This window comes from Epinephelus fuscoguttatus, linkage group LG24 (genome assembly GCF_011397635.1).
Source record: "Epinephelus fuscoguttatus linkage group LG24, E.fuscoguttatus.final_Chr_v1".
NCBI lineage: Eukaryota > Metazoa > Chordata > Actinopteri > Perciformes > Serranidae > Epinephelus > Epinephelus fuscoguttatus.
The window spans coordinates 6,737,528-6,761,580 of record NC_064775.1 but is presented as its reverse complement, the minus strand read 5'-3'; the positions used below and the strand labels follow the sequence as shown (position 1 = coordinate 6,761,580).

The 24,053-nt window shown below is 40.6% G+C and overlaps 1 protein-coding gene across 1 annotated transcript in view; it reads left to right on the top strand.

Annotated features, from left to right (window-relative positions):
• The window catches only part of mdka (midkine a), a 40,925-nt gene that overhangs the window by 11,515 nt on the left and 5,357 nt on the right, over positions 1 to 24,053 (top strand). The window contains exons 2-3 of the mRNA XM_049570519.1: positions 20,739 to 20,821; positions 23,078 to 23,245. Coding sequence (XP_049426476.1) covers positions 20,740 to 20,821; positions 23,078 to 23,245 — 250 coding nt within the window. The 5' untranslated portion in view covers position 20,739. The remainder of the gene's footprint in view (positions 1 to 20,738; positions 20,822 to 23,077; positions 23,246 to 24,053) is intronic.

Genomic DNA, 24,053 nt, shown 5'->3' with positions numbered 1-24,053 from the left:
ACTTTATAAATTCACCTGCCCTGGGTAAGGATCAAACCATGATCAAACCATGACGTTTTTTTTTTTTTTCATGATTTTGCACGACATGCTATAGTATGAGGTTTTTTCATGATATTGGACGACATACTATACTATGACATTTTTTCATGATTTTGCATGACATGCTATACTATGAGGTTTTTTCATGATATTGGATGACATGCTATACTATGACTTTTTTTTATGATTTTGGACGACCTGCTATAGAATGACCTTTTCTTGTGATTTTTGATGACATGCTATACTATGACGATTTTTCATGATTTTGGGCAACATACAAAACAATGACATTTTTTCATGATTTTGGAAGACATGCTTTAGTATGATCTTTTTTTGTGATTTTGGACGACATACTGTACTATGACATTTTTCATGATTTTGGAAGACGTGCTTTTACTGTAACTTCTTTTTTTTTTTTAGGATTTTGGACAACATGCTATACTACAGACGTTGCGCTAGACTTTTTCGTCGCCGGTCATTTTGACCGACAGGGTCATAAAAATCCGGTCATAATCTATTTTTACCGGTCATTTTAATTTTCTTTTAAAATGATAATAAAGATATTCAAAGACATTTAGTTTTCGTTTGTTCATTTTTAATAAATACAACAATCAAGTTATAAAGTGTGCATGAATAATGACATGAACGAAAAGATGAACAGACATCCACTCACCCGTGCCATTAGCATCCGGTGTGTCCAGGGCATTATGTAGTTATGCCTGTAGGCTCGGTGACACAAAATTAAAATTGTAATGAAGTGATTAGGGTATTGAAAAATGTGTTCATTTATGCACTGTTGTGTTATTTTAAATTATATTGTAAACATGGTATTTTCTCCTCATGTTCCTCAGTGCGTGTTGTCGTTATTTTATTTTGAAAATTGGCCGGATTCTCTTGTCTTTTCTGCGTCTGACTTCCTGTTTGGTACGATCTGCTCTATCCAGCTTGACAAAAGCGCTTGCGTGAAAAATAGACCAGATGCTGAACTGAAGCGTTGAATCCGCAGGTTAACACGGGCACCGACTGAAAACTGCCTCCGCTGCTGGGCGCTGCGCTTCGGTTCCACGTCTGGTGTGTCCAGGGCGTTATGTCAACAATGCTACATGAAGCAGATGAATGACCTTTTCTCTGCAGCGTGAAAACGGCAGCCAATTAAACCACTGACTGTGCACTCCGCCGCCAAGTGGGCAGGGGTGGTAATTGCAACTGGTCAAAATGACCGACGGCCTTCAAATATTCCGGTCATTGTTGTAAAAAACCGGTCAATGACAAAGAATATCCGATGAACGCAACCCCTGCTATACTATGACATTGTTTCATGATTTTGGAAGACATGCTTTACTGTAACTTTTTTTTTTAGGATTTTGGACAACATGCTATACTATGAAGTTTTTTTTGTGATTTTGGACGACATGCTATATACTATGACATTTTTTCATATTTATGGACCACATGCTATGCTATGACGTTTTTTCATGATTTGGGACGACATGCTATACTATGAACTTTTTTCGTGATTTTGGACGGCATACTATACTATGTCGTTTTTTCATGATTGTGGATGACATGCTATACTGCTCTAATGGATGTGACTGAACCCAAATGCAGCATTCGGTGACAGTTGGTCATTACTTTTATTTGAACACAGAATAAACAGAAAGTTGAGCCGACGAAGATATTCAATTAATAACTCATTCTTCGGGCTCAGAGCCACACACAGTCTTCAGGGGGAGACAGTTTGGTGAAAGCACTCATGCTGAAACATCATGGCTGGAAAACACCACACAGCCACAGGCAGATGGAAACCAGAAACGCTCAGGTATGGGGGACAGAAGGCTGGTGAGTTTACCGGGAAACAGACGGCGTAGACAGGTCAGAGGCAGGCAGGGTTGATAATCGGAGATCAGGCAGGTAAGGAATGCTGGAATGTATTGCACAAGGGTGAAGAACAATCTGGCATAGAGTGTGTGTGCTGGAGAAGCTTTTATACCAGGCTGGTTGGCTGATGAGCTGCAGCTGTAGAGGCAGGTGAGAGGAGTTGTCTTGATGAAGGGGGTGTGGAAATTTACCAGGAGCAGGTGAGGGAGAGAAACAGACTGTGACTATATAGTTTTTTTTCATGATTTTGGACATTTTTGCCAATATGCTATAATATGTTGTTTTTGCAGGATTTTCGACGACATACAGTACTCAACTATGACTTTTTTTTTCAGTTTTTTTACATGTGATATAATGACTTTTTTCATGACTTTGGATGATTTCATGGTTTTTGACAAAATACAATACCATGACTTTTTTTTAATGATTTTTTGACGATATGTTTTAAAAAGGTTTTAAAAATGTTGGAAAAGTAAAGCCAACATACAGTAAATTGTAAATGATTTCATTTTTATTTCCGACATAAGAACATCAGATAAAAAATATGAAATTTTCACGGCAACACTTGAAATATATACAAGGAAGGTGGATTCAGGGAAGCTCTTAATTTACAAACCCAAGGAAATCAATATTTAAATTCAGTATTTCACAGACTGTTGATGATCTGATGAGGCTCGTCTTTGTGGAGGTGTTCGAGAGCCCAGTGCCATTTGCTGAGGACATGCAGAAGATTCCCATCTCAAAGGAACTGGCATCCCAGTATGAGAGACCCTCAAAGGAGGAAGTGGTTGCTTTACACATCTCTCACTTCAGCCAAGGGGCAGCTGGAGGCCAATGCAGTGACCAGCGGGATCAGGACACGTTCTGCAGGGGATACGGATTCAAGCAGTTTGGCCCTAGGCCTGGATGGTATAACATACATGTAGGATGAACTAGAACCTGGTTCATTACCCAAAACACCTAATACGTAAAAACAGAGACACAAGGCATACTGTTTAATAAGCAAGCAAATAGAGACTCAGAAGACAACATCACTGCATCACTGCAAAGCCATTCCACCCTGCTGTTGTAGGTGAATCTAATTTTTCCTTCTAAATGCACATTTGTGTAAGGTTTCATACTCCAGCATCTAAGTCATGTCGGCTGTGATCTGAATTAAATTTTCTCTCATGTATCCTGTCGTGATTTTGTGGTCATCCTGCTCCCTGACTGTGCAGCTGCTTCCTGCAGATCCTCTTATCTCAACTGAGGACATTCCATTGGCACTCCTCCTCTGCAACAAACACTCAGCTTTTCCAAACAACTTTATAAACATGTTTCAGTACAAGTTTGTCCATTATCTAGGCGGTGACCAACAGTTGCAACGGTGACCATCCTTTGTTCTTATACTTCTTGAATAATAAGGCAGTTACTGAAAACAGTTGCTACAGCCTGTATTAGACACTTCAATCCAAGTGCTAGATTTGTCTGTATTTTCTCAGGTGAAACTACAGTGTCAGACAGAGGCAGCCTTTGATTTTCTCCAAGTTTTAGCCCAATTAAAAAGAAAATATGGAATGATGCCTCCAGTCTCATGCCTTTTCTTTGATGCTGTTCTGAACCTAGTTCAAAAGCAGCCGTTTTTATCCACATTGTAGCAAGTTCAATTAGAAACACTTAATAGTATTCAATTTTACAGTTGATTGACTTTGTACTAAAGGGGGGCATCTTCCATCTTACCCTAGCAGGTAAAGGAGCAGTGAAACAAAGTCACTGAGAAACAGAGGCAAATTAAGAATCACACATTAGATCTTGATGAATGGAATATTAAAGTTGAAAATCTTTACTGATGTACATTGCATAATTCGTTGAGAACAAAATGATGTAGTAACGGTCAGTGAAAACCAAAATCATCAACCCAGTGATTCAAAATCACACCAAAACTCAAAGTAAAAAAACTGGAATCACAGGCTGATCAAACTTGCGTGAATTTTATAACGGCAATTCATACTGTGTCTCAGGTGTGTGTGTGGCCCCTGTGTGCCTGCATGCACTCCTGCCAACGTATGTGCATGCCCCTGATGAGTCGACGGATGCTGTCCTGGGGGATCTCCTCCCAGACTTGCTGATGCTTTGGTGAGCTTCTGGACAGTCTGTGACAGTAATTGGCAGCGTTGGATGCACAGATACATACTATTGCATGTATTTGTGTGGGTATATAGATACTTATAGGTACTCAGTTGGGTTTAGGTCAGAGGAATGAGAGGGCCAGTCAATGGCATCAATGCCTTCATTGTCCAGGAACTGCCTACACACTCTGGCCACATGAGGCCGGGCATTGTCCAGCACCAGGAGGAACCCAGGGCCTGTAAGGTCTGGCAATTGCTCTGACGATTTCATCCCGGTATCTAACAGCAGTCAGGGTGCCGCTGGCTATGACATGGAGGTCTGTGTGAACCTCCAAGGATATGCCTCCCCAGACCATCACCTGTCATACTGGATGCATGACGTTCACCACGGCATCTCCAGACTCCTTTCACTCCTGTCACATGTGCTCAGTGTGAACCTGCTCTCATCTGTAAAAAGAACGGGGGGCGCCAATGGCTAACTTGCAAATTCTGGTGTTGTCTGCCAAGCAAACTGCACAGTGCTGGGCTCTGAGCTAGCACCACTAGAGGACGTCGTGCCCACTAGCCACCCTCATGGAGTCTGTTTCTGACAGTGTGGTCAGAAACATGCACACCAGTAGCCTGGTGGAGGTCATTTTGTAGGGCTCTGGCAGTGCTCCTCCTGTTCCTCCTTGCATGAAGATACCGAATGTAGTCCGGATACCGAAGATACGAACGGATACTGGTCCTGCTGCTGGGTTGATGCCCTTCTACAGCCCTGTCCAGCTCTCCTTGTGTAATGGCCGGTCGCCTGGTATCTCCTCCATGCTCTTGAGAGTGCTAGAGGACACAGCAAACCTTCTTGCGACTTCAGGTATGGATGTGCCATCCTGGAGGAGTTGGACTACCTGTGCAATGTGATTGGGCTGCAGGTAGCACCTCTTGCTACCAGTAGTGACAAGGACAACACTAGCTGAGCACAAAACTAGAGAAGAGTCAGTCAGGTAAAATAAGAGGAGAGCAAATGTCTGTGGACACCACATGCAAAACCGTTCCCTTTTGTGGTGTTGTCTTGCTTTTACACCTGCTTGCACCTGTTGTCACTTTCATTTGCACCAAAGCAGGTGAAACTGATTCTGCAGGTTAATCCAACCCTTTTATGTTGTCCCTTTCCTTTATATCCAATTATCACATATGGATTTATGACTTCAAGCCCTCCATCTGAGTTTCATGTGTGGTAACTGTCATGTGATTGCAAACAAGCTATACAAAGGAATCCATTCAGAATGTTTACGTTTTTAAGTTTGAAACTGTCTTTAGATGTGTCTCAGTTGAATCAACTCATCACAGCTGATACTATTGAAAGGTGTTTCATTAACATAAATAACCACAGAGCTGAATTAACACCTACCAGACACTAAATTAAATATGATACCCTCATAATTGTGGAGATAAGTTCAGAGCTTTTGCACTGGATGTAGCTAGACGTACCTAATGAACAGGTACAGGCAAGTCTGAGTCTACTGTCTGCCTCTGGTACTGCAGTTTGCAGTGTATGGGCTGCAGTATGTAAAGTGTTGAAGGCAACAAGTATGTATGAGAGCTGGTATCAGTCAGGTTCAGTCAAGTCGAGTGTATGGGTTTGTAGCACTGAGCTGTCTCAGCAGTGAGAGCATACAGCTATGGCAGGCCCTGAGGGGAAAACATGATTCAGTCAGTCAACACCCACATTGCTTTAAGCTAAACTTCCTAACCCTTGTCACACAGCCAGTAAGTTTGGTATCATATAAAAGCTGAGTAGGCGGTAAAAGCCGCGGGCTTCTGTCATGTTGAACTTCAGAGTGTGAGCACATGGATGTTTCTTGGAGGAGTAAAGTGCTGACCGGCTGCGTATCAAATTTGCAAAGTATCAATAGGGAAGAATTGTGCATTCATTTTCAGCCAGCAGCAGTTGATAGCGCCAGGTCAACAAAAGATGGGTGACTCCTATGTGCTCTGGCCATATTATCTTTTAAAGAAGTGTGTTTAATTTTTGATCAGCTGAAACTTCTCCCAATTAGAATTCCTTTAGTGGTCATAGCCAAGTTTTTACCAGGAGCCGAATTATCCACAGAGGTCTCTTCCTCTCTGTACTGTTCTCTGTATGTATTTACTTCCAAATTCTCAAACATGTAAACAACATAAAATACTCACAGACATTGCTTTCTGTGGGATTCATACAAAGGACTATGCTGGATTCAACATGGGACACTGTACAGCTGTTGACATGCTCGTTTCTGTTTACAGGTAATCCCAAAACTTCCTACTTCCTGTTTCCTCTTACCTATTTCCTGTTTTCACTATTTTACACCCTTCAAAATAAAAGCTCCACAATATTTCCTAAAAATAACAATACAAACATTTTTAACACTAACCACACTCAGGGTAGAACACTCCCTGTCTGGCATTTACTGATGCCACTCAACTGCTTGTACTTGAACTTTGACTTTCTTCTTTCTTTGACTTTTTTTACTTTCTCTTGTGACATTGTCCTGATCTCAATTTTGCGGGCCTGTCCATCACTGCTTGGGAAAGTGGAAGTGACAAGACCCATTGGCCACTCATTGCCATGTGCTTGGCTCTGTTTAAGCAGCACTATGTCTTCAACTTGTAGAGTCCGACGTGCTGTGCGTCACTTGCGCCTTGGCTGAAGAGTGTGGAGATACTCATTTCTGCATCGGGACCAGAACTCATTTGCTAGTGCCTGCACTTGTTTCCACTGACACCTGAAGAGGTCCTTTTCATTGAAGCTGTCAACTGGAGCAGGTACAGCTAGTTTTTGGGTTCGGAGCATAGCAGGCGTCAGAGACAGGGACCAAAGGCCTCGCGCTGATGATAGCAGACATCTCTGCCATCAAAGTACAGAGCACTTCATGAGTCAGGTGGGTATGTCTGGTTTGCAGCAACATAGAGTCAAGAATCCTTTGGGTTACGCCAATCATGCGCTCCCAGACTCCTCCCATGTGGGATGAATGTGGGGGATTGAATTCTCAGGTACAACCATTCTCGTAAGGAACTTAAGAATGGGGGCTTGACTTGGATCATCTTGTCCCATGCCCAGTTCAGAGGTAGCTGCTTAGCCGGTCCTCTTAATGCAAAGAACCTGTGCGGAGCGTTGATACAACTGGCAGTACCCATGGTATCTATAACTTCCACATGTACAGCTGTGGTGCTCATGCATGTAAAAAGTATGGCCCATCGCTTTCTTTGAGCGGCTCCACCTCTTGTGCATTGGGTGACCACGTTCCAGGGCCAAAAAACATCTAAGCTCACATATGTGAATGGTGTACATGAGCTCAGACGTTCTGGAAGGAGGACTGCCATCTCCTCTGTGAACTGCCGCCCTTGGTGTTTCACCTTTGCGTGGTAATGACTCAACAGCGATCTTGTGATATGACTTTGTTTTGGGAGAATGATTGGATTTTTCACCTCAGAATTGACTGATGCATGTTTCAGATGTCCTCCTGTCCGCAGGAGACCATTACACATGAAAGGATCGAGATCTAGGCTTGCATTTGATCTTTGGATGGCCCTGGTCTCTTGTAGTGCATACTCTTCTGGATAAGCATCCCTCTGGACAGACTTCAGTATAAGCTTTGCCGCTTCCAACTCTTCTGGAGCGTGAGGTTTGCTGCACCAGTGCCATCCTTTACATGTAACTGATGAGTCTGTCCTGTATGAATGAGTCTGATGGATCAAGAAGGAAACTGCTCTCAGCAGAGACTCCCATGTCGAGAAGCGCTGGAACCGTTCTGAAGTAAGTTTACCTTCGCTTAGGCAAGTAGCAAGAGTGGTCAGCTGAGGTCTCACATTTTCAGGATCCACTAGCTCAAAAGACTCATGTGTTTCAGGCTGGTGTGGTTTGTGAAGGAACTCTGGCCCCGTAAACCACATGGTGTCAGTGAGCCGTGATGCAGGCACAGACCTGGTGGCCAGATCAGCTGGATTCTGATCTGTAGGCATGTAATGCCACTGTTGTGGAGAAGTTGTTCGGCAAAATTCCACGAATTTTTGGATATTAAATGTCATCACGAGATTATATTATCCTATTAGATATTTGTGTGAAATGTTGTCGTACTTAGAACATGAATTCTTGAGTTATGGTTAAGATTTGTGAGGTCCCAGTGGCCTCGACTTTGACCTTTGATCAAGAAATTCTAATCAGTTAATTCTTGACATCAAGTGGACATTTGTACCAAATTTGAGGAAATTCTCCTCAGGCCTTCTCAAGATATTGTCTTCACGAAACAATATGGACGCAAGACCACAGTGACCTTGACCTTTGACCACCAAATTCTAATCAGTTCATAGGTTCTCTTGAGATGCAGCCTTCACGAGAATGTGTCAGATGAGGTCACAGTGACCTTCCACATTCTATTTTAATTTGCATTTATTTTGTTAGTTGAATTGTAAATGCGTGCTGTTATTTTGAAAGACCAGGAAGTTAAAAAGGTAAAGGCTGAAGCTTTTATTTTGAAAGGGTTTATTTCTGGCGTGTGATAAAAACCGAACAATGTTGTGTGCAGCGTGGATACGACCTCGTAACGACAGTGTAAGTCTACCGCCTGGCTGATAAGGTTTGTTTGTTGTGTTTAACATTGTGTGACTTTATAAATCCTTTAAACACTTTCTGTGAATTTAAATGAGCATGCATACGCTAAATAGGATGCTACGTTGCAATTAGCTCAGTATACCTATGACACGTTACACCAAGAAAGAAATGTAATATTTTGTTTTTGTTTTGCTTCATTGTAGCTCTTACGGTGTGTTCATGGTATGTACGTTGATAAACTGTGGAAAACAAAGCTTCATGAGCCAGCAGTCAGAGCGCCAGACCATTAATCAGCTGAGTGGATGTTTGTGCCAAATTTGAAGAAATTCCCTAAAGTTGTTCTTGGGGTATTGCGTTCATGAGAATCAGATGGATGCAAGGTCACAGTGACCTTGACTTTTGACCACCAAAAGAGAATCAGTTTGTCGTTGAGTCTGAGTAGATATTTGTGCCAAATCTGTAGAAATTTGAGAATGGGATGGACAAACAGAAGGACAGATGGACAACCAGATGCAGATGCAAAGACACAAATGGTCCCACTTAGCCAGTGTTTAGTTTATCCCATTTTGGGCGACTGTAGAAACATGGCGGTGCAAAATGGTGATCTTTAATCACTGACCTGCTCCCTCTGTTGATACAAATGGCCCAGTCTAAAACACAGCATGATTAAACACTTAAATACTAAAGAAACCATACTCGTATATTCCATTTCTGCCAATATATCCCCCTACATCCTACACACTGGACCTTTAGTAATTGCTCACAGTAACATTGTTTACAATCTTTCATTCAGTTTGTCATACAGAGTGACGATGCAGGTTTTCTTTGCCTCATCACTGAACAGTCGACTCATCGTGTTTAGTCTTTTATTCACTGTGATAGAGCGCGGCAATCTCACTGAGCGGAGGCTTTGTGGTGAAGATGTGTTTATTGCATGTATAATTTAACTGACAATCAAATGACAGAGCAAAAGAATATGAAATGGCCACTGGTTATATCCTAATTTAATCTCCGTCATGGGGGAGGACTCCACGTCTGTCGCAATAAAACACTCCAGTCACTGAAGAAGAAGGAAAGCATTTCTTCCTTTCCTCTCCCTGACACACTCATTCCACTGGAAATAACTTGTCATACATCATGACCCCGGAGAAATCTTTTCTTTGTCTACTTTCATGTTCAGAGGAAAGTCAAAATGTGGTTTCAGGACTGTTTTTTTCCTCCTGTTGTGTCTTATGGCAGATGGACCTCTAGGCACTGACAGAGATAATCAGAGCAGAGAGAAGGAAGTCACTCAAGGGAGTTTAGAGTTTTTCTGTCTGTTGACCAGGATTTTTCTTTCGGGGAGCGCCGACACATTCACACAGTGACTACAGTAGCTTTAAAAAGAGACTGAAATTTCACATCTTTAAAATCAGTCCCTCCATAGATGTTTTATCTTTAGACTAAAAGCAAAACGATTACGATCAAAGACCCGTCAAACATCAAGTACTCCTTGGAAGCATCAAATATTCATGACTAAATAAGCAACAGTCGAAGTTGTCGCTGTGTATTTAAGTATTATTTATTAAGAGTTTAACACTCAAAAACTTAGCAGAGCTTTTTCATCCTGACAGGGTAGCTGTGGTTTTGATATCTGGATATAAACTAAGCCAGCGCTGATCCACCATTTTGCATCCATATTGTCAGAGTTAAATACATTATGCAAACTAATCCTGCAGGCAGTCCTCGGGGAACCCACAAACGAGTCCAGACAGAGTCGGAGGGCCAGTCACTGACTTGTAGTGCGGCAAGCCCTTTAACATTTAATCAACAGGGCTGATCAGTAGCAATTTAATTTGGTGGAAATGACATTTCAACATGTCTAAATGTCATTGTGACATGTCCCATATATATTTTCACATGTAGAAATTACATTCCGACTCGTCAAATCTGATTTACAGATATCTTAAATTTAATTATAGATACCAATAATTCCTTTTTCAGCGGTAAGAATAATAATCACAGATCTCTACAACTGGATTTCCACATGCTTGAAAAAAGGACTGTAACTAAAGGAAATGTATTTTCACAGTTTGCATTGTCAAGATATCAGAAAACTGTTTTGGATATGTGGCTGTATCATTGCAGTAACACAAAGCTATTGATTGACTTTAAATTAGCATATTCATTTGGAATATAAACATGTCTTTGAAGAGATCCACAATGACATTTTTAACTGGTGGAATATCCTCTTTTTGACTAGTAGCAATTCTAATAAAAGAGATCTACAATTCATTTATCACTAATAAATTTAGTATTGACAATTTCTTACCAGTGGAAATTTCTATTGACTATTTCTATTGACTTCTGTTCAAACTCAATTAAGGATATCTGCAGTTCAATTATTTACGTGTTATTATCCAAGCCAGCATACACATAATGTAATTTTGACTTGTCAGAATTGAATTTAAGATATCTCGAATTCCATATATGATATCTGTAAAATAAGAGCAACTGTTGATATCTATCAACATTTCCACTAGTAAGAATTGAGTTGTAGATATAATTAATTTGTATTTCAACTAGTCAAAATTACATTATGGATATGTTGACTTGGAAATATAAAATGTCAAATTTGAATTGTACATATCTGTAATTGAGTTTGAATAGAAGTCAGTGGTTAACTAGTTGAAATCAATTTACAGATATCTACAGTGCACATGTCCACTAGTAAGAAATTAATTGTTGATATCAAGAATTAGCACTTTTGATAAGTGACAAATTCATTGTAGACATCTATAATAAGTATTGCTACTTGTCAAAATTACATTATGGATATATCGACATGGAATTAAAAAAACTGAAAAATTGAACTGCAGATCTGTAATCAAGTTTGGAGAGAAGTCAATGGTAAAAATTAGTGATGGCCAAACGAAGCTTCATAAACCACCAGTTGTATTTGCTGAACCCACTAGATGGCACTCTTAGTGTAATGAAAAAGGCTCAAGGGATGGCAATGCAGTTTGGTTTCAACCCTTTGTTGAACAAAGAGTGGACCCAAAAAATAAAGACAATGGTTCATGAAGCTTCATTTGGCCATTGCTAGTTGAAACCAAACTGCATTGCCATCCCTTGAGCCTTTTTCATTACACCAAGAGCGCCATCTAGTGGGTTCAACAAATACAACTGGTGGTTCATGAAGCTTCATTTGGACATCACTAGATGTAATTTAGTTACAGATATCTATTACAGATATATACTAAAAATGTTTTCACAGGTAAGAAATTAATTGCTGATATAAAGAATTAACATTTTTTTTTTTAGATATATTTAATTACAATCTCTACCAGTCAGAATTTCTTTATGGATATGTCAACTTGGAATTATAACATGAAAACTGAATTGTATTGTGGCTTAATCTGTAATTAAATGTGCATGGTTGCGATAAAGTGGAAATAAGCATTAGTATATATGAAATCTTAACGGAGATATGACCTACTGTCTAATTTTGTTCTGTTTCACAAATACACTTACAGTCACGCACATAAACAAGCCCTGTGGCGTGGTCACAGTGTGTTTCTCGGTCACTGGCTTCACCAAGACTTAAATTGTGTATAATGGATAAAGAGCTTGTGACAGACTGCTCTCTCTCTCTCTTTCTGTTTTCTGCTCTCTGTTTATGTTGGCCTTTCTCTCTTCTCACTCTTTACTTTTTGTACACGTGGGCGGCATCTTATCCGTTCTTTTGTCCTTCCAGTCTGTAGCAGGGATGTCAAACTCATTTCACTTCACGGACCACATACAGCAGAGTTTGGTCTCTAGTAACAACCATTGCATAATAACCTATAAATAACAACACCTCCAAATTGTTCCCTTTGTTTTGCTGGCACAATGATAATAGCATATTAATGCAAGTACACTCTTTCAAAGAGCTATGAACTTTTAATACTTAATAATATTAAGCCAATTAAATGGAATATGAACAAAAAAAATTAACATAATGTTTTAACACATATTAGTATATTCAGGAAAGTAGCCTGTGTATAAAAATATAGTACATTTAGTAGCTTTGAGTTGCCCAAAATTACTTAGCAAGTATTCCCCTGAGGAGGCAGGCTGGGGTGGTGGATGGCAGTGATGTCCAAACGAAGCTTCATGAACCACCAGTTGTATTTGCTGAACCCACTAGATGGCGCTCTTGGTGTCATGATAAAGGCTCAAGGGACGGCAGAGCAGTTTGGTTTTCAACTAGCAATGGCCAAATAACACTAACTTCTTGGTTAGGTTTAGAAAAAGACCATGATTTGGCTTAAAAATTTGAGCCCCAAGAATGACGTTACATACTTAGCATAAAGCTACACATTTAGGTAAAGTAACGGAGCTTAGGCAAGTAAAGTTACGGAGGTAAGGTTTAGGAAAAGACACATGGTGAGGACTTACCTCAAAATGACTCAAAGTTCAGTCAAAGTTCCTAACACAGCTTCAGAACAAAGTCCTGTGTTTTGTGACCCATCTCGTGATGTCCAAATGAAGCTTCATGAAGCACCAGTTGTATTTGTTGAACCCACTAGATGGCGCTCTTGGTGTAATGACAAAGGCTCAAGGGATGGCAATGCAGTTTGGTTTCAACCCTTTGTTGAACAAAGAGTGCCAGAGTGGACCCAAAAAATAAAGACAATGGTTCATGAAGCTTCATTTGGCCATCGATAGTTGAAACCAAACTGCTTTGCCATCCCTTGAGCCTTTTTCATCACATCATCTTTCACTGCACTTTGAGTCATTTTAAGGTACGCCCTCACCATGTTTCTTTTCTTAAACCTAACCTCTGTAACTTTACGTTAAATACGTAGCTTTATGCTAAGTATGTAACGTCATTCTTGGGGCTCAAATTTCATTCAACTGTTGTATGAGCACTGACATCTCTCACAAGACGAATTCAACCAAGAAGTTTGGTTTCCTAAATCTAACAATAAGAATGTGTAACGATGTGTTTCAGCTGTAAGTGACAAAGACACACTAAAAGGTGCAGGACCTGGGAATAGAAACAGGTTGATATTTTAATGACTTGCCTAACTTTAACACCCGCCCCCTGCTGTACATATAACTCATGCAACAATTTTGTTGTTTAATAGGGTAGAGTAGCTGTGAGACCAGACTAACAGCAGCAGCATCCAAACACAGATGCACAGCGTGAGTTCACAGTGTTATTGGTCATTGTCTCAGAATCTGTTTTGCCTCATTATCCAGTTGTTTCCACAAGGTTAAGTCCTCTGAGCCAGCAGCTGCCAACTCTCACGCATTTATTGTGAGACAATGGCTTTCAAGCTCTGCCCCACGCTTTCACACTCCACAATCAAATGTCAGGCGAGATGAAAAGAAGCTGCAGCTCCTCTATGGCATTACTTATATACCTGCATACAGTATAGCTTGTTATCAGCAGCAGTCCTTGAGTGCTGTCCGTATTCTCCAGCTTGTCTTAGTCTCATGGCTGTTTTGACGCAGATTTTTCTCGCGTCCTGACAAAATATCTGGTAACGACAGCCCTGCTCGCAGAATTAGGTCAATTCAGCTTCAGAGATTTGTGCTGTTGTTTTTTACATTCAAACATGTTGCACTGCAGTTATAAACATGAAAAATTCAATATGCAGTGTAACTGGTCGAATCCATCACGATGCACTGAGCTCGTCGTGCGCTGTTGTTTTTATATGGTCATATATTTTAGCATGCTTCCTCAGCAAATGCTAACTATGAGCCACCGGGGACACTGTTATAAAGGGCCCCCCCAAGAAAAAATACTTATGTATATTTAATGAAAAGTGGTTCACAGATGAGGAATTTGGGTTTGGAAAGTTGATAATTTCACGGCTGAATGCACACTTTGTTGGCCTTCTTTTCCATGCAAATTTGAGGGGAGGCTTGCACTCACCACGTCAAGCTGACATGGCAAGTGGATGACTTTGCACAACCGATACTGATGCCCTTGTGAAGGCTAACACAAGACGCGTAATGGCGGAAAAATATGTATATGTGGCGCAAACAGAAGGGTGCCATGGTGTTGCTGTAAGATCTGTGCATCACTTGTCTTCTGACTTCCTTGTTTTGAGGTGGTGAACACACACCTTTAAAGGGATAGTTCAGATTTTTTGAAGTGAGCTTGTATGGGGCACTTACTCATAGAAAGTATAGTACATATAGTAGATGTCAGTCGGCACACCTCCAGTTTGGAGAAGCAGGCAGGAGTCTGACATGGAAGCTAAGCAATGTACTGCTGTGGATGGGGTCAGCAATGAAACGTATTTTAGCCACCTAAAAAAGTTCCACCCAGAACAATCAATATCAGTTTAAGTGTATGCTATATTTAGAATATTGCCATTGCTTTACCTCAATGTTACACAAGGATTCCCAACTGGAAAATTAAACTGTCTATTGAGCTCTTCAAAACCAGATTCCATTGAATCTAAAATTACTGTTTTTCTCAGTGGAGTCTGGTGAATTTGGAAACTGGAACCATTATCAGCTGTGTGATGAAAAGGTAAAGTGGTGAAAATACTCTCAGTACAGTGGACACTTAAACTAATATTATTTTTTTCATAGGTGGAACTTTTTTACATGGCTAAAACACGTTTTGTCACTGGCCCCCATCCACAACAATGCATTACTGAGCTTATGTGTCAGACTCTAGCCTGCTTCTCCAACCTGGGGGCGTGCTGACTGACATCTACTGTGTGTAATACACATGACTATGGATAAGTAACCCATACAACCCTACTTCAAAAAATCTGAACTCTCCCTTTAAAGTGCACTCGCAATACAGCCAGAGGGGTAAGCCCTGCAGCAAAGATCCCCAGTTGGAATGGAAACAGCAATACTGCAGGGTATAAAGTGCATTTAATATGCATCTTTTAATTTGCTGCCTCACTCTCACTATCTCACCATGAAGTGATTTTTATTGTCCTAGTACTGTAGTTTTTATTAAAACAATGAGGATATGAAAAGCCAAGCTCTTCCAGTTTGTCTCCCTCCCTCACTCATTCGCTCTCTGTATCTGTTGAATAGTGCACAGTACATCTTTTCCTCTCTGTTTGTGCTGCACTTAAGGCTGCACACAATGCTCTGCCTGTGGGTCCTAGTGTGTAAAAATTTCATGGCACAATAGCTGTCTCTGTGTTTATAAAAATCAATAAAATCCCACTTCAGCCATCTGTTAGCGGCTCTAAAAACCCCTGTTCACTCTTTGAGGCATTTTGAATCAGCGGCAGCAAAAGTTTAAAAGTTAATCCCATTATTAAAATTAAAATTAATTACCTATAACTTTCAAATGACTTAAGATATGTATTCACGTTCAAGTGAAAAAGTGTTATATTTCATGAAAGCGCTTTTTCACTTAGGAAAAGAAAACTAAGGTCAAGTTTAGATGTATTAATTTTTTTTTTTTTTTTAAATTTTAATTAATTATTATTATTTTGCTTGTTACAGCAGTTTTTTTGCTGGAGAGGTAAAACAGATTTGACAGAAAGGCTCATGAAACAGAGCACCCCTCAATTCAAGATATAAAAATAAGAATAAATAAATGACACAAAATACAACTACATCTAAAAGTGGAAGCATCGGATTTATTATTTTGGCTTCTGGAGCCACCCCCAAGTGGCCATGAGAGGAACTGCAGTTTGTGGTTTTCAGCAGTGATGTCCAAATGAAGCTTCAGGAGGCACCAGTTGTATTTGCTGAACCCGCTAGATGGCGCTCTTGGTGTAATGACAAAGGCTCACGGGATGGCAATGCAGTTTGGTTTCAACCCTTTGTTGAACAAAGAGTGCCAGAGTGGACCCAAAAATAAAGAAAATGCTTCATGAAGCTTCATTTGGCTGTTGCTAGTTGAAACCAAACTGCATTGCCATCCCTTGAGCCTTCTTCATTACACCAAAAGCGCCATCTAGTGGGTTCAGCAAATACAACTGGTGGCTCATGAAGCTTCATTTGGCCATCACTAGATATCAGCCCCAGAGGTTGCTGCTTCCTTTAATCTAAACTGTGCTGGGTTTTACTTGTGAATGTAAATATGTGGACTTCAGAGACATGGTTCAGCTGATCTTCAGTGTCATTTACAAATATGTTTTAATAATTTAATTTGAATAAATTAACAGCAGAATGCACAAACTCAAAGGGAAAACCTCTCATTTTGTCTCATCATGTCACATTTGACTCAACATCATTTTAAAAACCCGTCTCTTTAGCATCTGATGATACATAAATGAGGCTCTGGTTGACCAAAGTCTTTATTGCCATAAATATTTTTTTTCATTCCCCTGCTGCTGCTTCATATGATCCTAGAAAAGGCTTGGAATGGTTTACTCGTGGGATGCTGCTGCGGTGCTTTTCAACTCCAGTCCCTGGACAGGTTATTAGTGCAGCAGTGCATAATTGCAGCCTGGTTGGTGTGTGAAACTTCCACTCCATCATGCTCCACCAGCTCCGCTCGCACTGTGTGTTACTGACTTAAAAGAAAGGATATGTGAAAAAAAACCCTAAATATTGAAAAACGTTTTATCTGAGCTTTTCATGAGGACACTAACAGTGTTCATGTGTTGTTTGATATTATATATAACAGTTTGTGTTGACCTTGGAAATAACTGTTTGACATTGTTATATTGACCACCTAGTATTTCTGGAGCTTTCAGCCACCTGTCTTTGCCATGGGCGGATTAGGATACAATGGGCCCCTGGGCCCCTCCACCTCTCCTACATAGCAGCAAGACACACAGACATTATGTTTTTTGTGTCATTATGCATCTGTTTTGGTATGTGTCTCTTTGAAGTCATTTTGTGTCTCTTTGTAGTCAGTTTGTATCTCCTTGTGGTTGTTGTCTGTCTCTTTGAAGTTATTTTCTCTCTTTGAAGTCATTTTGTTTCTCCTTGTGGTTGTTGTCTGTCTCTTTGCAGTGATTTTATGTCACTTTGTGGTCATTTTGTGTCTCTTTGAAGTCATTTTGTATCTCCATGTGGTTGTTGTCTGTCTCTTTGAAGTCATTTTGTTTCTCCTTGTGGTTGTTGTCTGTCTCTTTGCAGTGATTTTATGTCACTTTGTGGTCATTTTGTGTCTCTTTGAAGTCATTTTGTGTCTCTTTGCAGTGATTTTATGTCACTTTGTGGTCATTTTGTGTCTCTTTGCAGTGATTTTATGTCACTTTGTGGTCATTTTGTGTCTCTTTGAAGTCATTTTCTTTCTCCTTGTGGTTGTTTTGTGTCTTGTTGTAGTGATTTTGTGTCTATTTGTGGTCCTTTTATATCTCTTTGTAGTAATATTGTGTTTTCCTGTGGTTGTTTTGTGTCTCTTTGTAGATGTTATGTGTCTCCTGGTGGTTGTTTGCCCATGTTTGGAATTATTTTGTGTCTCTTTGAAGTTCCTTTTGTGTCACTTATCATCATTTTCAGCCTCCCTTATCAGTAAGTGTTAACTGGACATTTGACATTTTGCAAGCAAAGACCGGGTGGCCCCTGACACTTTGGGCCCCTGGGCCTGTGCCCAGTCAGCCTGTTCAGTAATCCATCCATGTTTCTGGCTGTCAGGAGCAGATAGAGTTTGTTCAGCTGTCATGGTGTTCTCTATGATGAGAGCCATGAGATGTGGCTGAAAGCTTCCACATGTAAGTGGACCTGGTGACAAAAGTGTCAGGTTTCTGTAATTTCAATAACGAACATCATTGTTTGTTAAAATATTTCAAGAAATAACGTTTTTACTCCTCTATGTTAATAGTTTCAAATAGGTTGATTAGTTGAGTTGTTCTTTCTGCTCTGTCAGTATGTAGATGTTGATCACATCAGCTTAGCACTTATGCCCTGGGGTGTATCAGCTGATATCAGATCCTGCTGGCTAGTGAGGCAAAGCTAGTAATAGTTAATGATGTCAGTTGGCAAGCTTGATGTCTTTACATGAAGATAAAAGAGTTTTGTGAATTGAAAAACATGAATAGCATCCATCTTTTGCCTGTCTTTTTATCTCGTGTCTAAATGATGAATGCAGCAGGACTAAAAGCTGAACCCGGAGCCCGACAGGAGCGAACTACATTTTACAGGAGTATGTCCGTTTGTTGGTTGCTCACTGCTGGTGGATGTTATCTTTGATGTGCTTTCTTGATCACTTTGTCATGCTGTGTTTGTGGCTGATGTGCTGTTCTGTATTGTATGCAGGGCATAAATGAGCACCTAGCAGAGTGGGGTGGGATGCAGGTGGTGGAGAGAGCTAAATGTCTCATCTTTCCCAGTAAAGCTCTGTATGTTTGTCAGAGGAGACATATTGCAGCATTCTAGGGCTAACAAAGGGAGTTATATTAGACAGGAACTGTAACTGTCCACTGCAAATTTTAAAAAGCAGGGTGAAACAGGAGGAAGACCCCTGTTGTTTTAGCCTTTGAGTTATATAGATGAAAAACACCTCAATCAGGACCACTTTAGTCAAAGAACTTTACAGAGAGACAAAAAAAGGACTGCAAAGAGACACAAAATGACTACAAAGAGACAACATGACTACAAAGAGACACAAAAGGACTACAAAGAGACAAAAGGGACTACAGACTGACACAAAAGGACTACAAAGAGACAAAAGGGACTACAGACTGACACAAAAGGACTACAAAGAGACAAAGGGACTACAGAGAGACACAAAAGGACTGCAAAGAGACACAAAATGACTGCAAAGAGACACAAAAGGACTACAAAGGCACACAAAAGGACTACAAAGAGACACAACATGACTACAAAGACACACAAAATGACTGCAAAGAGACAAAGGGACTACAGACTGACACAAAAGGACTACAAAGAGACAAAGGGACTACAGAGAGACACAAAAGGACCGCAAAGAGACACAAAATGACTGCAAAAAGACACAAAAGTACTGCAAAGAGACACAAAAGGACTACAAAGGCACACAAAAGGACTACAAAGAGACACAACATGACTACAAAGACACACAAAATGACTGCAAAGAGACAAAAGGACTACAAAGAGACACAAAAGGACTACAGAGAGACAGAAAAGGACTATAAAGAGACGCAAAAGGACTGCAAAGAGACACAAAATGACTGCAAAGAGACACAAAAGGACTATAAAGAGACACAACATGACTACAAAGACACACAAAATGACTGCAAAGAGACAAAGGGACTACAGAGAGACACAAAAGGACTATAAAGAAACACAAAATGACTACAAAGAGACACAAACGACTACAGAGAGACGCAAAATGACTGTAAAGAGATGCAAAAGGACTACAGAGAGACGCAAAAGGACTACAAAGAGACACAAGGACTACAAAGAGACACAAAAGGACTGCAAAGTAACACAAAATGACTACAAAGAGACACAAAAGGACTACAGAGAGACACAGAATGACTGCAGGGAGGCACAAAATAACTGCAAAAAGACACAAAATAACTACACAGAGACAAAAAATAACTGCAAAGAGATGCAAAAGGACTACATGGAGACACAAGATGACTGCAAAGAGATGCAAAAGGACTACAAAGAGACACAAGATGACTGCAAAGAGATGCAAAAGGACTACAAAGAGACACAAAAGGACTACAGAGAGACACAAAATAACTGCAAAGAGACACAAAATGACTACATTGAGACACAAGATGACTGCAAAGAGATGCAAAAGGACTACAAAGAGACACAAAATAACTGCAAAGAGACACAAAATGACTACATGGAGACACAAAATAGCTGCAAAGAGATGCAAAAGGACTACAGAGAGACAGTGTTTGTCCACCAGCTGTTTAGACAACACAGAAACCTAGACAAATGTCATCACCATCACATGGCTCTCAGGCTACGCACCACATGGGCAATTTAAGCCTGCAATATATGAAAATAACCAGCTGTTGATTTGTGCCGTGTCCTGCAAACCTGACATTCTACGTCCCATTTAGGATTTACAAAAGTTGGATTTATAAAACAACGTATGTGCCTGCTTTCTTGTTGACAGTGTTAGGAAGTCCCTTGTCGGGTTGTTATGAGCTGTTGCGGTGTGGTGAGAGGAGCTGATAATGATTTCACATGAAATAACCCTGGGTTGAGGGTCAACACTTAATGGTTTACCAGTCGTGATGAATGTGAACCTTTGTAATGTTGATTTGTCCCACTGCTGTGTGTTTGTACAGGATGAGGGCTGCGCCGCTGCTGCTGCTGCTGTTAGTCACGCTCATCACCGTCCAAACTGTGGCTGGAGGGAAAAACAAAAAAGGTAAGATCCACGCTTTCTCTCTCTGTCATGCCTGCACTCGTTCTTTATTTTTCTTGTCACATATGAACCTGCAATACAAATGTAATGCAAATCTTGACTGTTGAAACTGAAATATAGTGTATGTATAGCATTCTGGGGATATGACACACTGTATGTGCATTAAAGGAGCAGTGTGTTCCATGCAACATGTCGATCTCTGGAGACGCGGGGTTCATCCCAACAACCCTCCTGGACTCCTCTATCCTCTATCCTTGATCACTTGACCCTGAAATCGATCAAGACTCGCCATCTTGTAGGACGTCTCAATTTGTTAGATTGGCTCAGAGGAGTCGAGGAGACATTCAGAGGGGAGGGAAGTGAGGATACATGAAGTCTTTACTGACTGACACACTCCCCTGACTGGATATACATCTATAAATAGACATGAGATAGAGACTCAAATGAGGGAAACATGAATGCAAGATTGGGTATTGAGATGAACCCAAAGGCCCTTTCTTTATAACAAGAATAAATGAATAAATAAAAAAAGTTTCTTACATTCAGCTGATTCTACACTGAAGAAAACAGACTTATTATATCCCATCTCTGCAAATCCAACTCACTGGATCTTTAATAATCCATTTAATCGAAGTCGAGCACTGTTTGGCATTTAGAGCTATGCACAGTGGAGCAGAGGGCATCGATTTATCAATAAAATATATGCTCCTGCTAGTAAGTCCATTGTTAAAACATCCCATCATTCACAAAAAGTTTTTTTTAGATGACAACTTCTGTGTGGGAAGTGGCGTATTAAAATTGGTCCAATTCTGCCCTGATTACAAAAGTCTGAGCAACACACTTTGGAAAATGAGAGACCAAAGGAGAGGTTGGACTTGTACTTCACTTTGTGATCATTAAGTCAGAACCAAATTTAGACACTGAGCTTTTTAGATTTTGGAAAATATGCTTTCTTTCTTTTTGGGGTGTAGATAAGAAGATGAATACCAATGTCTGTGCTTCATGTGCAAAGTTGTAGTCACAAAGTGGTTAGTTAGGGCCACCAGATTCAAGGCTTCAGCCGTTGCAGTTGATACCTGCCACACACCCATTTTGTGTGTTTTGTTTTTGCCATCTTGGATTTTTGGAGCCAGAAGTGACTGTATTTAGAGGGTGGAGGATTGGATCTGATTGAGAGCCTGAGGACAGCCTGGCCTTAAAGCTCCAGTGTGTAGGATTTAGGGGGATATATGAGCAGAAATGGAATACAATATAATAAGTGTGTTTTCTTTGGTGAAAAATCACCTGAAAATAAGAATCCTTATAACTGAGTTAACTTAGAATGACTCATTTATATCTACATTACAAAACTGAAATCTTGCTTCTTGGCCCTGAAACAAGAAGAGAAATGCTGTTTAATAATCTGGAGAATTTAACTCCCTGGATTAAGGCCCACTATCCCTTGTTATGCCCAATACCCCTACACGCAAAAAGGGATTGGGACACCACTACCGCGGAATGCGCAAATGTAGGGGTAGGGCCAAGAGGGGGGTATTGGGACTGGCCCTTTATCTGAGGTTACAAGTCTTGGTGTGATCCTAGATTCAGATCTGAGCTTCAAGTCCCACATTAACAAGGTGACGAAAACATAATTTTTCAACCTCAGAAACATCGCTAAGTTATGACCATTTCTAAATGAAACACATGCTGAGAAATTGATTCATGCCTTTATTTCAAGCCGCCTCGACTACTGTAACACACTTTTTACTGGCCTCCCAAAAAACACCATTGAGAGAGTTCAGCTCATTCAAAGCTCTGCAGCTCAGCTATTAAGCAGAACCAAGAGGAGAGAGCACGTCAGGTCAGTCTGAGCTGCTCTGCACTGACTTCCTGTTACATTTAGAATTGCTTTTAAGGTCCTCCTTCTTGTATACAAAGCCCTACATGAACTCGTACTGAGCTACATTGCTTGGAGGTTATTGGAGGTTCCCGGCAACAACAGGAAGAAGATCAGAGACGCAGCCTTTGTCAGTTACACCCCAAAGCTATGGAACACACTACCTGTAGACATCAAGGAAGGGCCCTGAACACCTAATTGCTTAATCTGCTTTCCTCATACAGGCAGTTCCCAGTGAGCAGCCCTCCCCAGCAGACTGGTTGAACTCAGCAGCTTGTGCTCGCCACCAGCAGCACTGTCCCTGAATTTATGGATTGCGTGTTGAGATAATATTGAAACTATGCGTGTCTGAAACACTTAATGAATCCTTATTTTGTCCACAGAGAAAAACAAACCCTCCCAGCCCGGGTCAGAATGCACTGACTGGCGCTATGGCAACTGTGTCCCTAGCAACGGGGACTGCGGATCAGGGTTTAGAGAGGGGTCATGTGACCAGCAGAACAAGAAGATGAAATGTAGAGTACCTTGCAACTGGAAAAAGGACTTTGGAGGTAACACACACACACACACACACACACACACACACACACACACACACACACACACACACAGAATGGTTGTGCTCCATTGGCCTATAAAGTTAGGGATTTGATGGATGGATTCAGAGCAGGTGAAATTAGTGGAGGTAAACTGCATATCCCAGAGTGAAGTCTGCAGCTAGAATTAATATACTATCTGTGGACCTTTGCTTTGCTCTCTAAAGCATCAGACAAACGGCTGACACTGACAGAGTAATTCCACCCTATCTCAATACAAAAAACATCACAGGCACCTGTAACATATGATGCAATCCAGTATAAATACATCTGTGTAGCTATAATGATAATTTGTGTCACACTTTGGCAGTAAAGATTCATCTCTAATTGGTTCAACAACTGATGATTATGACACATTTTGCGGCAAGATGCCTGAAGCTTGTACTCTGAAGATAATAAGTGTTTTTTAACCATCATGCTTGGAGGTTTACGACGGGTGTTGCATAACTCTGCAGGTTGGCATTCTCCTTTAAGCCCGGTTCAGACAACAGATTTGCAACAACAAAATTGCAACTTGCAACTACTTGTCAAGGCATCCTACAACATCCTGACACCAATGTGACTGGACGAGATGGTGCATCACCTTCAAAGCAATGACTCTACTTCTATCTAAATTCTGGCAGCAACAGTTGTGGCCAGAGGCTTTATGTTTTTCTTTCATGAGAGAAAAACAAAGAGAGGGACCACATTATGAAAGTGACCTGGAAAAGGTGCGATGTCGTGTGAATTCTGGGGGATGAATAAGTTATCAACAGAATGCAGA